The 15,182-nt window shown below is 43.6% G+C and overlaps 1 protein-coding gene across 5 annotated transcripts in view; it reads left to right on the top strand.

Moving 5' to 3' along the window:
- Positions 1-14,798, top strand: part of Fars2 (phenylalanyl-tRNA synthetase 2, mitochondrial) — a 440,323-nt gene extending 425,525 nt beyond the window's left edge. For 3 of the 5 annotated variants that reach the window (XM_070024637.1, XM_070024636.1, XM_070024635.1), the window contains exon 7: positions 14,533-14,780. In XM_070024637.1, the coding sequence (XP_069880738.1) occupies positions 14,533-14,671 (139 nt within the window). In that variant the 3' untranslated portion in view covers positions 14,672-14,780. Of the gene's footprint in view, positions 1-14,532 lie in introns of all 5 variants that reach the window. The other 2 variants (XR_011372252.1, XM_070024638.1) reach the window with 2 other exon arrangements.
- Positions 14,799-15,182: the final 384 nt, after the last annotated feature.

Genomic DNA, 15,182 nt, shown 5'->3' with positions numbered 1-15,182 from the left:
CAGGTGTTTGGGGAAACTGATAGGACAGAAAATCATCTTCCTAAGCTACTTCCACCAACTTAGGATACTTCTGGGAATGCCGTCAGAAATGTATATTGTTCCTAGAAAACAAGGACATCTAAATCTGCAGCCTTAGCACATCCCCAGAGTTTTCACTGGATTCGAATCTAAGTCAGTGGATTACTGTTGCTAGCTTTTGCTGGCTTCTGTGTGTGTGTGAGAGAGAGAGACAGAGACAGAGACAGAGATTGATAGAGAGAGAGAAAGAGAGATACTACTAGGGTTTGAACTCAAGGTCTGGATGCTATTCTTTACTTTTTTCCACTCAAGGATGGTGCTCTACATTAGAGCCACAGTTCCACTTTCAGCTTTCTGGTGGTTAACTGGAGATAATCCTACAGACTTTCCTTCGCAGGCTCCTCCTCAGATTTCGGTCTCCATAGTAGTTAGAATTATAGGCTTATGCCATAGGGCCCTGGTTTTTTTTTTTTTTTTGAGTTTTGTTTTATTCTTCCTGAAATATATTATGCAATGAAGAGATTTGAATTATAAACTTTGTCATTCTTGTCTTACTTTGTCTGAAAATATTTTAATTCTGCCATTATCCCAGAATGACAGCTCAGCCAGCTATAATATATGGTGACATTTTGTTGGTGCTATGCCATTACCACCTGACCTTTTTATAGCTACTAGAAAGTCTTATTTCCTTGTCCTTCCTTTGTAACTTCTCATTTTTCTCTCTAGTTATATTCAAAATCATCTAATTTTGGTAGGTTTTCTATAGTTTTATTACAATTTATACAATGCAAGGTTTTTTCACAGATACTGCCTTTTTGTTTTCATTGTATCCTTCTATGCTATAGTCCTCATATTCTATGAGTTCCTTAATTTCTCTCAGATATGTAACTATAACCTAAGCTGCCATTGAAGTCATGATTCTCCTGCCTCTGCCTCTCTAGTCCTGACATTTTGGACATGGCTGTGGCTTTTTTTTCAATTCTTTTTGTTTCTGTAATTCTCCCTACTAGATTCTAAATAGTCCCTCACATCCAGTTTACTGATCCTATGTTCAGTTGTTTCTAGCCTGCTATTTATGCCTCCTGCTCATTTTTTTAATTACAATTCTAATTTTATTTCTATAGATTTTTACTTAGGTCTCTTTCAGACCTGTTGCTCTTTTTCATGATGTTCTTTCATGTGATCATTGTAAATGCTTGTGAATATTTTAATTGTTTAAGCATTATTCAGATTGTTCTTGTGTCTGAAATCCTTCTGCCTTTTATGTCCAGTGGCTAGCATATTTGTTTGCACACGTGTTCTGGCAATTCTGGGATATGAGGTGATGTTCATCAGATCACTCCTCTTCCTTGGGTTGTTTCTGCATTTTCTTCTGCCACCTATCCTATGTGTAGAACAAGATCTTCTACCCTCTCTGATGATTCCTATAGGAACCAAGCCCGGATCCAGTTGTTTAGGATGGTAGCTTAATGATAGACAGGGCCAAGGGTTCCTTTCTGGCTTCTGATTTGTTTACAGTTATCACTTGAAATTGTATCTTTGTCCAGTTAGCTGTCTTTGCATCTATGAGTGGCACCCAAGTAGACTGTGATAGTTAAGTATGTTACTTATTGTTACAGTTACATTCTGAGAAATATGTCTCAGGCAGTTTTGTCATTGTGTAGACAACATAGAGTGTACTTCGACAAATGAAGGTGGCTGTGTTGTCACTATGAGATATAGTCTTCTAGGAGCATTGTGGTATATGTGACTTGCCATTGACTGAAATGTTATGGGGCATGTGATGATAGGCTGGTTCATCTTTTTATTACTTTGGGATACTTCTCCCCTAACCACCAGTGTGTCATCTACCTAATAGACACTATGAAAGTTCATGTATTGGTCAAGTAAATATCTGTTTGTATTTTCCACAATGCCTACCTCAGCACAGAGTGAATAAGTGCTAATCAATTGACTGAATTGGAAACATAACACTTCACCTGCCACAAACCTTCCATTTAATAACTTAACCAATGCCAACACACATGAGTACCTACCTTAAAACCACATACTGAGAGCTAGTTAGCTCGTCTAACTTTGACTCTGAAGATCTAAGTCAGAGAAATAAAATCTCTTTCAAATTTTCCACTGAGCCAAAAAGTAAAACTATGGAAATCTGTGCAAATGGGTCTATCACACCAATTTTGTTAGAAACATAAGAGAATGGTTTGGAAGACAATGGAATAACTAAAAAGAATTTGTTAGAATGTCATGAGAGGACATTTTTTATACACTCCATCAAGTGTTTAATATACTACATTTAAACATGAGTTTGTCCCTAAAAAAGGACAAAATTATAATGCAAGTTATTTATTAAAATAACATTTAAAATCATCTATGTCATATAAAACAATACTCATTTACTTTTGTGAAGTATATTAATGATAACCTAGAAGTTTCTGTATAAAGCTAAATATTTTCATCATTCTTTACCTATTTGAGAAAAGACTATTCTCTTACTGGTGACCCTGGAAATACACTGGTGTGTGGAGACAAGGCCAGCACCCATGATGTTCTGGGCTCTAGACCGCAGGCATGTAATACTCCTAGCTACTCTGGATCTCGACCAAGTCTGACTTAGGGTGAAATACAAATGATTAGAAGAAAATGCATAGAAGAAAATGCAAGCAAGGCATCTTGATTACTAAGGTAGTAGATCATGAGATGCTCCATTGAGGAAGGTCAGAAAGCAATCGTTATATCCCTGCTATCATCTTGTGTGTGTTTAGCTCTGGTTTCTCTGTATAATGTCAGTTCCTAACTTCCTTTTCTACTAATAGTCAACTAGGTTTTTTAGGCCTACATTCCTCACTGTGAATTCATTTCTTATTATGAGGAATAGATATAATATCAAATTTGCCATTTCAGCCATGCTTAAGAGTGGCGTTAAGTACATCGCAGTGTTTTGCAACCATCACCTCCATCCTTCTCTAGAACTTCGCATTTCCTGAGACAGAAACCAGACCCATTAAACACTAATATCACATCCTCCTACCTCCAACCCTGGGGATCTCTAGTCTACTTTGTATCTCTGACTCCACTTCCCTAGACACCTCATATAAATGGAGGGATGCAATATCTGTCACCTGTTTCTCCAAGCAAGTGTTCTCAAGGTACCTCTAGTGATCCATCAAAGCTCAGACCATTTTTCTATAGTCATTCAGGTCTTTCTTTATGAGCCAAAGTAGAGATTCTCTAATCTTTAGCTACATAAATAGCAATACTAGTTGTTACCTATAAAGCCTAAACTGTTGTAAACAACTTTCCTATGTAATTTTTTCATCTAGTCATGAGTCTGTCTTCTGTAACACAGAATGAGAACCTGGATCAGAAATTAAGGACTATCCCAAGATTCTGTAGCTGAGAAGTAGATGTACAGGCCTCTCTCTGAAACATAGGCCAAAAGAAAAGTTCCCCAGAGCAGTTATTTCCATATACCATGGGTATGAGGACTCAGAACCACAGTCCACCCTGCAGGGTGTCAGGACAAAACTCCGCCCCCCCCCAAAGTGCTAGAAGTTGGAGGGAGTAGTGGGAATAAACACCTGTGGGTGCTTTGAAATTTCCCATGGACTTGGCAAAGCATTTGATGTTAGAAGGACTTCATGCTTGCAAATCGTGTATCTCTAAGGAACTCTTAAGTTGCCAACTCAAGCTGAGTGGGAACCATGCAGGCAGGAGTGACCCAGCTAGTGTCCCTCTTCTTGCCCCTGGCCCTGCCTCTGTCACAGCCTAGACTAGAGTTGTCTCTCCCATAGCAGAAATTGCCAGAGCAACATTTTGGTCTAGTTTCTTGCAACTGACTCCACAGGACAGAATCCCTCTGGGAAATAATCATCAGCCTGGAGCAACAACAGTCAAAAGTGGTCTGAAGTTTGCTGTCTGCTGACTTGTGAGGGACACAGGCTCGGAAGAGTCCCTTAGGCTAGGCATTCTGATAATAAAACTGGGTGTTTTTGGGGACGGGGCTAAAGATCAGAAGGGGCACAGAGTATCTTCTACACAGTTCAAAATCTCTGCCTACAAGATGGCTCTTAGTGGTCCTGCCAAGCTACTCTCTGCCCTGTGAAGCTGCTTGATCCTCTCTCCTGGTATCAAGCATCAGAAATTCATCTTGGGCCTCTACCTGCCTCAGCCTTCCCTTTCATCTCAAGTAAGTGAGTCTAGAAATGCTGGCTGAGGGTGGCTTATGTCCTGAAGCTGGACAGTTGGCTCTTAGGATGCTAGAATTGAAACAAGCCCCAGAGTCTACCCAGTCATTGCAAGGCTTAGGCTGGAATCCTAGACTCTACTTCCCATACCTGGGAAACCACTACTCCAGCTTTTACAGAAACCCCAAAGCATATAGTCTTGCTAGCATTTGTTCTTTTGGGTTGGTTTGTTTGGGGGTTTTGTTTGTTTGTTTGTTTGCTTGTTTGTTTTTTATCAGTCATGGGGCTTGAACTCTGGGCCTCGTTGCTATCCCTGAGCTCTTCAGCTCAAGGCGAGCACCCTGTCAGTTGAGCCACAGTGCCACTTCCGGTTTTCTGATGGTTAATTGGAGATAAGAGTCTCATGAACTTTCTTCCCCAGGCTGGCTTTAAATCACAATCCTCACATCTCAGCCTCCTGCGTAGCTAGGTTTACAGGCTTGAGCCACCAGTGTCCATAGTAGAGGCTCTCAATCTTTTTTTTTTGCCAGTTGTGGGGCCTGAATGCTGGGCTCTTCAGCTCAAGGCTAGCGCTCTACCACTTGAGCCACAGCACCACTTCTGGCTTTTTCTGCTTATGGGGTACTGAGGAATCGAACCCAGGGCCTCATGCTTGCAAGGCAAACACTCTATCACTGAGCCACCTTCCCAGCCCCGACGCTCTCTAATCTTTAGCTACATAAATAGCAATATCAGTTTTGTTTTTATTGTTATTATTTTTATTGTTTATTTTTATTGTTATTTTAAAGCTGATGTACAAAGAAATTACAGTTACATAGGTCAAGTAATGAATACATTTCTTTTTGGAGTATCCCCCTGTTTGTCTTAAATAAGTATCATTGTAACTGGAGTGAGGTAGTATCTTACTGTAGTTGATTTACATTTCCTTCATGACAACTGATACTCATTTTTCTGTTACCTATTTATATTGCTTCAAATCATTTGCCTTTGTGTGTGTATGTGTCTATGTATATATGTGTGTGTCAGTCCTAGGGCTTGAACTCAAGGCCTGAACACTGTCCCTGGTTGGTTGGTTGGTTTTGCTCAAAGCTAGTAGCTAACATTCTACCACGTGAGCCACACCTCCACTTCTGGCTTTTTGGTGGTTAATTGGAGATAAGAGTCTTATGGAGTTTTCTGCCTAGACTGGCTTTGAACCATAATCCTTAGATCTTAGCCTCCTGAGTAGCTAGGATGATAGACTGAGCCGCATGCACTTGGTTTCATTTGCCCCATTTGTAATTGGATTAGTTGCTTTTGTTGTTGTTGTTGGGTTCCTTACATAGTCTGGATATTAATACATTATAGTGTTAATCAAAAAAAGTAATTTGCTTTTTATTTTTTTAATTTTTATTTTTTTATTGTGAAAATACTGTACAGAGGGGTTACAATTACATGGGCAAGATAATGAGTATATTTCTTATCAAGCATTGTAGCCTTCTCCTTTGTTTCCCCTTCCCATCCCTTCCCATCCTCCCCTCCCCACCCAATCCTCCCCAATACTCCCCCTCCCCCCAGCACCAAAGTTGTAAAGTTCATTTTTCGACATAATGACTTGTACTTCTCATTGTTGCAATGGAAGAAGGAGTAATTATGGTGGCAAATAACTGTAATCAGAAGGCTGAAGTGGAGAATCTGCAGTTTAAGGCCAACCTGGGCTTCATCACAAGTTCCAGGATAATATAGTGAGATTCTGCCTCAAAAAAAGAAATCCTAAGAATCTTTCACTAATAGTCACCAGACCCTAAGTCTTATTATCAAAATCTCATTATCTCCCCTTCCCTTTTGGCATTTTTTAAAATAGTTAAAGTAACAAGGGAAAAATATTTACGTTGTTCCAAATATTTATTTAAATCATCCGGATTGTATGCAATAGTCCATCATTCTTCCTGACTTCTTTCTACTTAATGTTTCCAGCCAAAGCTCACTATTCTTCAATGCTCCCAAGTAAGAAAGTTCTTGCTATCTTCAGACTGACACATTTTCCAAGTCCATTTAAGAAGGTTAAAAGAAAAACAGCAAGTATGACTACCCCACCCCACCCCTGCAACTCTCAAAAGTGTATTCCTCTATCCAGTAAGCCGTACAAGGGAAGGAGGATTGTAGGACACATGAATAGGCAGCAGACTGAGGTTGACAACCACAGTCCAAGAATATGAAATGGAAAAGTCCAGAACTGAACAACTCATAGGTTTTGAATTATACATTGCTCTGAGACTCTCAAGGAAATCTCATGTCGTCCACTCTGCCCCACCCAGGACTCAGGGCATCCTTTGTCCAGCGAATGCAGGTTGTATATACAGGCCACTCCTCACTGAGCAGCCGTCTCAGACTACTGCATCCCACAGTGCTTGTGTTCTGATAGACCTTACTTTACTTAACAATGATGCAATGCTTAAAGCCTAGCGACTCTGGCAAGTTTAACTACATAATTGTCATTGTATTTTACTCTTGTTTGAGTGAGAGTGTATGAACTCTGGGCCTCGTGCTGTCTCACTTGGCTTTCTCGCTGAAGGCTGGTGTTCTACCACTTGAACCACACCTCCATTTCCAGCTTTTTCTGGTTAATGGGGATAAAAATTTCATGGATTTTCTGCCTGAGCTGGTTTAGAATTGTAATTTTCAGATCTCAGCTTCCCCAATAGCTAGGATTACAGATGTAAGCCACCAGCCTCCAGCTCTTGTTAATCTCTTTTTGTTTTTTTGGGGGGGGGGTGGAGGTAGGGGTGGTGGTCCGGTTGTGGAGCCTGAACTCTGGGCCTGGGCGCTGTCCCTCAGCTCTTCAGCTCAAGGCTAGCACTCTACCACTTGAGCCAGAGCAACACTTCCAGCTTTTTTTTCTTTTTGCTTATGTGGTGCTGAGGAATCGAACCCAGGGCCTCATGAATACAAGGCAAGCACTCTACCACTAAGCCAACCTCCCAGCCCTAGTTAATCTCTTAATATACCTAATTTATACCTTACATTTCACCAGAGGCAGCTGAAATAGGGGGAAAAAATACAGTATCTATCAGGTTTGATGCTGTCCACAGTTCTTAATATGACCCCACCACTCCTGACAAAGGATGATGACTGTATGAAACAGTCATCTGAGATGCTGAGCTCTGTATTAACACAGGAATACCTCCCTCATTCAGTCCTCACAAGCCCTAGAAAGTAAGTATTGTCAGTTTCACTCTAGAGGTCACTGAGTCACAGGAAGTTACATAATCTGTTCCAGATCTCAGGTAGTGAAGCATGGAGCAGGAATTGGAGCCAGATTTAACCACAGTCAGCTTCTCTTCTTTCCACCTCACCCCATTCATCTCCTGATGGCAAGAGAAATATGGAACTAGTCCCTCTCCACCCTGTGTCTTTTAACTTTGGGCCTCTTGCTTTAAGTCCACACCATCTCAAGAAGTGGTGCATGAAACTGACCCCTCACCTTGTCACGGTGTGCTGATGTGGGCTCCAGACCGAGCTTCTGCATCAGACAAGCGGGGGAGCAGAAGAGCCAGCTGGGGAAACCCAGCTTTGTCACTGTGTACGTGGAACTCCCCTGGGTCTGCATCTTGAGTAATCCCCGAAGGAATAGGTGGCGTCTGCAGTGCCCATGGCCATGCACGGTCTATTCTGGGAGGTGTTGGCCACGCCATCCAAGAACATGAAGTAGCTGCTCTGCCACAGATGGCAAGGCAGACTATTGTGGATGCTGTAGGAGCTGGGTTTGGGCTGGATGGCAAGGAAGGGTTTTATTTCAAGTTCAGATCCTGTTCGGTTGCCAGGGTGAACCGAGTGCTTATATAAGAGAAGTGTTCCCTTCCTTGCTTGCTCTCTGACCCACTGTTCCTTCCTTCCAATGAAGCTCCATAACCCTGAGTCCTTTAAGAAGAAAGATCCTCATTGGCATGCTCTGAACTTGGAGCACTAGTATTCTGCTATACTTTTGGTGATGGTTACTTTTATCACGTAGGAAGAAAAACAAGAAAGGATTGGGGAGAAATGCCTTTTGTTTTCTTTTAGGTACTTATTACATAGCTTTAAAGTTAAGACTAAGTTGACACATAAAAATGAACCCATTCATGGGTTGCCTTGTGATGTTTTGGTGTATGTATATGAGATACCTTAACCAAATCAGGCCATCCAGGAGCTCCACCAATGCAGTCAGGTTCTGTTTCTTTGTGATGAGAATGTTTGTGCATTATTATTATTAATACAGTGTGTTTTGAACTATCTTCATCCTGCAAGGAATACCAGAACTTGTCCCACCACCCCAACTACAACTTTGTATCTGTCTATCCTGCCCTCCCCAGTCTGGTATACTATCCCTCTACTCTACCTCTATGAGATCAGCTTTTTTAGAATCCAGTCATGGAGAGAAAGAGAACAGATGCATATCTTTCTATTTCACTTAGCACAGAGTCCTCCACATTCATCCATCCATGTTGCCACAAATGAGAAGGTTCCTCCTTTTTTGAGACTGAATAGTATTCCACTAAGTAGACATATACCACTTTCTCTTGACCCATTCACCCACTGATGGGAACTTAGGTGAGTTCATATCCTGGCTATTGAGAATGGTGCTGAAATAAACAGAATGTAGGTGTCTCTTTCGCATAATGAGTTCGTTTCCTTTGGATACATACCCAATAGTGGGATTGCTGGATGTCCTTTAAACATCTTTATCACTGATCCAGACCTGACTGTTCTTGACACCTACACATTCTTGTTTGGGGGCTAAAGTTAGGACTGAGAGGAGGAAGTGCCAAAACACAGGGTCCCTCCTTGCAAGTTTGTCCCTCTATCCTGCCAGTCCCTCACAGACTGCCTGGCGGTCCTGGCTCTCTTTCTGCTTGAGCAGCTGGACTTGTAAAGGATGGTAGAGGTGGGCGGGCCTTGGTAGTCACAGTGGAGCAGAGAAAAGGTTTGAGTCATGCTTCTGGACTTGGCTTGATGACTGGACTTCCTAGAAGAGGTGTGAATGAGAGGCTGGGAAGAACAACTGAAGTGGGTGGACACACACACACACACAGCTGGGTAACACAACTCATTCAGAAGCTGGTAGGTGGATGTTTATGGCTGCCTTGTGCCCTGTTTGTTAAGCCCTGAGCAGGCAGAACAATCAGAATTCCTTTTGCAGGTCTGTTATGCCCAGCCCGGTACAGGACAAACAACATCATCTCTGTGCCCAAAAGATGTAGTAGAAGGAAAACTGTTATGTTTGTTTGTGCCAATACTGGGGCTTGACCTCAGGGCCTGGGTACTATCCCTGAGTGTTTTTTACTCAAGGCTGAGGCTCTATCACTTGAGCCACAGCTCCACGTCCAGCTTTTTCATGATTAATTGGAAGTAAAAGTCTCTCAGACTTTTATTCCTTGGCTATCTTTGAACCTTGATTTTCAAATCTCAGCTTCCAGAATAGCTAGGATTACAGGCATGATGAATCACCAGCGCCTGGCTTGTACTGATTTCTCAGTCTTCACTCTCTTATTTTCCCAACTACCTAACTCCCCAATCCACTTTCTAATGGGCCTGTAAGCAGGAAAGACCTGTGTGGTGATCCATGCCACCAACATCCCAACTACTTAGAGGCAGAGATCAGGGAGATCAAAGTTCAAGATCAGCCCAGGTAAAAATTAGTGAGACTCCTCCCCCCCCCCATCTTAAGAAACAAGCTGGAAATGTTGATTCATGCTTACAATCACAGCCATATGGAGGCCATAGATGGGAGGATCGCAGTCTGAGGCTGAAACCCTATTTCAAAAAAAAATGGGTTCAAGCATGGTCTAAGTAGTGAAGTAACTATCTAGTAAATGCAAGGCCCCAACTTCCATAAGTACCACAAAACAAGAAAAGAAAAGCTTATTTGGGACCACAGTTTAGAAATTTTGAGTCCATGACCTACTCACTCTATTGCATTGGGCTTCGATAGCACCTCATGGCAGGAGCACATGGTACAAGAGGCTCATTTGCCTCGTGGCAGGGCATGAAGAGAAGAAGAAAAAGGAGGGGCTGAGGTTTATTATCCCCCTGAGGTCATGCCCCCAGTGACCCACCTTCCTCCCCCTGAGCTGGGGACAACGCTTGCAGCAAGTGGAGAACATTTTTTTCTCGACCCAAAAAACAGCACTGAGGTAAGAGGAATAGATAAATGTGTTTGATGTAGCTGTTCAGTATGATGATCAGTTGTTCAGCTCTGAAGCCAGATTGCCTAGATTTTGTTTCTGGTTTAGTTTTATTCAAATAAAATTCATGTGATATAAAATTATACATTTTGAAAGTGTACAATTGAATGTCATGTAACACACAGGATACACCGCATGACCACTGCATTACCAAAGCAGTGTCATCATTCCAAAGAAGGCCTCATACCATTAAGTAGTCCCTCCTTTTTTCTCCCACCATCCCTGCTAATTACAAATCTTTCTCTCTATACATTGCCTATTCTGAAGATTTCTTAGAAATAGAATTATGTAATACATGATCTATTGTACCTGGCTTTATTTATTAGGGTTTTGAAGTTCATCACATTGTATCTAATTTCTTTCAGTACTGTATTCCTGTTTTATAGTCCAATAATGCTCCAGTGTATGGAAATACCACATTTTTATGCCCATTCAGCTGTTAATGAGTATTTCCACCTTCTGATGATTGTGCATAGAGTTACCTGAAAGTTCTTGCACAAGTTTTTTGTTGTTTTTGTTTTTTGGTGTGGGGGCTCCGGTCATGGGGCCTGAACTCTGGGCCTAGGTACTATCACTCAGCTCTTCAGCTCAATGCTAGCGCTCTACCACGTGAGCCATAGTGCCACTTCCGGCTTTTATTTTTCTGTTTATGTGGTGCTGAGGAATCGAACCCAGGGCCTCAGGCATGCAAGGCAAGCGCTCTACCACTGAGCCACCTTCCCAGCCCCTTGCACAAGTTTTTATTTGGGCACCTGCTTTCAATTCTTTAGGATATATATACATGTACACAGACACATATATATGAAAGGATCCTTCACATCTATCCCAGAGGACCACACAGAGACAGGCAGGCATAGGAGAAAGATTATTATAAGGTTTATTAGAGGAGCCATATTTCCCCCAAGAGGGAGCACATGGCACCTGTTCCTATCCAGGTGTCAGGAGGGTCTGGTGAGGTAGTGAGGAAGTGAGGTAGTGAGGTAGGTGGGTGCTCAGGTGGGTCTGGGTGGAGAAAGAGTACGTGGCCAGCTGTAGAGCGGGAATTCCAGGGCAAAGAGAAACTCAGGTATGGGAGGAGCTAAGGACCAAAGGTGGGCATAATGCTGACAATATACACATACTTGCGTGTGTGTGTGTGTCTGTGTGTGTGTCTGTGTGTGTGTGTGTGTGTGCATATACATACCTAGCTATTGCTGGGTCATGTGGCAATGCTATGCTTAATATTTTGAACACAGTGGGTCTTGAAGTCTTCAAGAACTATGGGGCTTTCAATCCAGCACTGCACCTATGAGCTATGTAAGCTTGGATGAGTTCATTATGCTGTCTGTGCCATTTTCCTCAGCTCCATAACAAAGACAATAATGCTGTTTACCCAATGGAGCTTGCTGCTTAAATGAATTAATGTGTGCAAAGAGTTCAGACCAGTGTATGGTAGATAAGAAGGGCTACTCTCCTTGTGGGGCATGGGGTCAGGACAGGTGAAAGACTGAGGAGCATTAGGGTTAATAACAGGCTTCACCTAGCAGGCTCAACATTCCAGGTTTGATCCCCATAACCAAAAAAAAGGTTTCAAAGCCAGGTGCCAGTGGCTTATATTTGTAATCCTAAATACTCAGGAGGCAGATCTCAGGATCTCTGTTCAAAGCCATCCCCAGCAGAAAAGTTCATGAGCCTCTTAGCCAGCAAAAAACTAGAAGTAGAGGTGTTATTCAAAACAACAACAACAAAAAATTTGCAATGAGTTCAAGACCCTGAGTTCAAACAGGTACCAACAAAAAGAAAGAAAAAAGATTCAAATACAGGGTTAGCTATCACGGACACCCCTCCATTGAAGAAATCCTTTTTTCTTACGTAGTCATGGATAAGCTAGGAGAGTCACCACTCTGTGAGCCTGTGGCTTTCATGGTAAAACACTCTTTGAGACTGAGGAGACCAGGACCTTCCACTCATGAACAGCGTCTGTTCATAGCCTGAGCTGGGCGGGGAAAAGAAAGAGGGATCCGGAGCAGGTTTGTGTCTGAGCCTGGGAGGGGATGAGGCTGTCCCAGCCAGCGCGGTCATGGGCATCTCGGGGTGATTTTCTGAGGCGCTGCAGGGCTGAGATGCTGCTGGCTTTTGCCAGCCCAGCTCCTACATCCCAGGGGCCTGGCCTTCTGGCCTTCTGGAAGCAGGCTCAAGGTAAGAGTGAGAAAGAGCAGAACAGGATGGCCACGCCAGGCTGGGAAAGAGAAGGAAAAGAGATGCCAGTGAGACTCAGGCAGTATGAGGAGGCCCTGAAGTGAAGGCTGTGGGCTCCGAGGGCAACATGGGACTGTCAGGTGTTCCTGCAGGGAAGGACTGACCCAGATACCAACCCACCTGAAACCCCTTCATACAGGGCTCTGGAGAAGCCAAGGCCTAGCCTGCCTCACTTCTGGCTTCTCTTGCACAGGCTGGGGGCAGACAGAGGAGCTCAGCCTGGGTCTCCTGCTCTGCTTCAGCTTCTTTTGTTGTTGTTGTTGTTGTTGGTTGTGGGGCTTGAACTCAGGGCCTGGGCGCTGTCCCTGAGCTCTCAGCTCAACGTAAGTGCTCTACCGCTTGAGCCACAGCGCCACTTCCCGTATCTAGTGGTTTATTGGAGATAAGAGTCTCACAGACTTTCCTGCCCCGGCTGGCTTTGAACCGTGATCCTCAGATCTGAGCTTCCTGAGTAGCTAGGATTACAGGCATGAGCCACCGGCGTCCAGCTGCTTCAGCTTTTTGACCTGAGGCCAAAGGCCGAGGTTGCAGCAGCTGGCAAGGAGTTCCTGTGGCTCAGAAACTGCCTGGGCCTTCATTATTCAGAAGAGAAATGTCAGTGCCTAGATCAGGCAGGTGTCAGATCCCTGCCATGCAAATTGTCAGCCCTGCCACTGCCACCCCACACATTCCAGAATTACCCAGGTGACCAACCAGGCCTCCACCACTGTAATAAAGCAGGACACTCAAGTCCCTGTCCGCATGGCCCATGTGTGACACACATGGTGTGTACGGCATCTCTGGTACACGCTTTCCAGGGTTTCCTGTGGCCTACAGGCATACTGAGGGTGAGATTCCCCTCCCCCAACCCGGCCTCAGGCCCCCTGTGCTGCCAAGTGCCCTGCAAACACAGTCTCTTTCTGTGCCATGGAAAAGGTAGAGGGAAGTAGTGGCATTGGTTTCAAACCTTGTCTGCTTATCAGAATCACCTGAGGAAGTCCAGAAGTCCAGGTCCTGCCTTCTGGCTGCCAAATAAGATTCTCCCCCATCCCTAGTGGCCTTCCGTGGACAAATAGATCATGAAAATGTGATATATATACTTATAGGTATATGTAAGTTTTGTAAGTTTTGTTCATCTATTGAGAATAATAGTATGCCATTTGTAGGGCATAAACCTGAAAAAAATTTATGCTAAGTAAAGTAAGTCAGACTCAGAGAGACAAAGGGTATATGTTTTCTCTCATATGCTACACCTGTAAACATGCACAGGGTCATGTTATACATGCAGATGTATTAACTATAGTATGGTATCGGCAGGGGAGGATTCCAGGACTGTGACTCCTTAAGACAACTAACATACTGTTTAACAAAATGAATACCAGGAAGCTGGAACATGTGTTGTGGGGGGTTTGAGGTCAAGAAGCGGGAACGGGATGCATGGGGAGGGGAAGGTGGTCGAATGCAGTCACAATACTTAATACATGTGAAAATGGAACCAGGCAGTGTGAGGGGATGGGGTTGGGAGAGATGGGGAAATACGATAAAAGGGGTCATGCTGACCAAGATGCAGCATATTTATCAACTGAAATGTTTGTGCAACTCCTTAAAAGACAATACAAAAAGACTCCCTAGCTAAGGACATCAATCTATGGGAGCTCCTTGAGCATTGTGATGCCCAGTGGGGCCAGCCAGCAGTCTCCATTATCCAAGCTAATGGTTCCCTGAACCAACACCCACCCCACCCTGACATTTTTAAGCTGTGGATCCTTGTTGGTAAGTGATGCTTCTGCACTGAGCTGGGTGTCAGTGCTGCACCCAAGTTCAGCCTCGCTAGCCATGAAAGTCTGGTCTGGTCCTGGCGCCCACACTGATCATCACCCACATGCTTCTCTTTCCCTTTCCAGGACACTCAGGACCAGCCACTGTTACCGAATCACCTACCGCCACATGGAGAGGACATTGTCCCAGAGAGAGGTCAGCAGTGTCCACCAGGCTGTGCAGGAGGCTGTGGTGCAGCTGCTGGGCGTGGAGGGCCGCTTCTGATATTGCCCCCCACCCAGGCCATGGTGCCAACATTTGCTGAGAGCAGAAAAGGCATTGTTTGGCATTAGAACATCAGTTACCTTTTGATAAATGTGTAGGTTTTAGGACTTTCAGAAATAAAGGCTCACTCTTGATAAAATGTTGACATAGCATTTGTCTTTTATTTGGGGGAAGGGGCAGAGAGCAGTAATATAAGAGTTTCCTCCTATTCCTCTTAGAAACACTCTGCTGGTTGGCTCCCAGTGTGGTTAATTGGTCCCTGGGTTGCATTAAGCACCAGGCATGATTTCTTGCCTGACAGACTCTTCCACCCATGTACTGAGTGAAGCCACACAAAGGGGCATCAGAAACTGAAACATATAGGCTTACCTCATTTCTGTAGGCTCTGTTTTATTGTAGTTTGAAGATACTTCAAACTTGAAGATACTTTAGTTGAAGATACTTTACAAATTGAAGCTTTGTGGCAATGCCATGTGGAACAAGTCTGTCATACCAGCCTCATTTTCCCAAT

Source organism: Dipodomys merriami, unplaced genomic scaffold (genome assembly GCF_024711535.1).
Source record: "Dipodomys merriami isolate MVZ:Mamm:240054 unplaced genomic scaffold, mDipMer1.0.p SCAF_16, whole genome shotgun sequence".
NCBI classification, from domain to species: domain Eukaryota; kingdom Metazoa; phylum Chordata; class Mammalia; order Rodentia; family Heteromyidae; genus Dipodomys; species Dipodomys merriami.
Note: the sequence above shows the minus strand (reverse complement) of the source record. Positions and strands in the feature narration are given on the sequence as shown.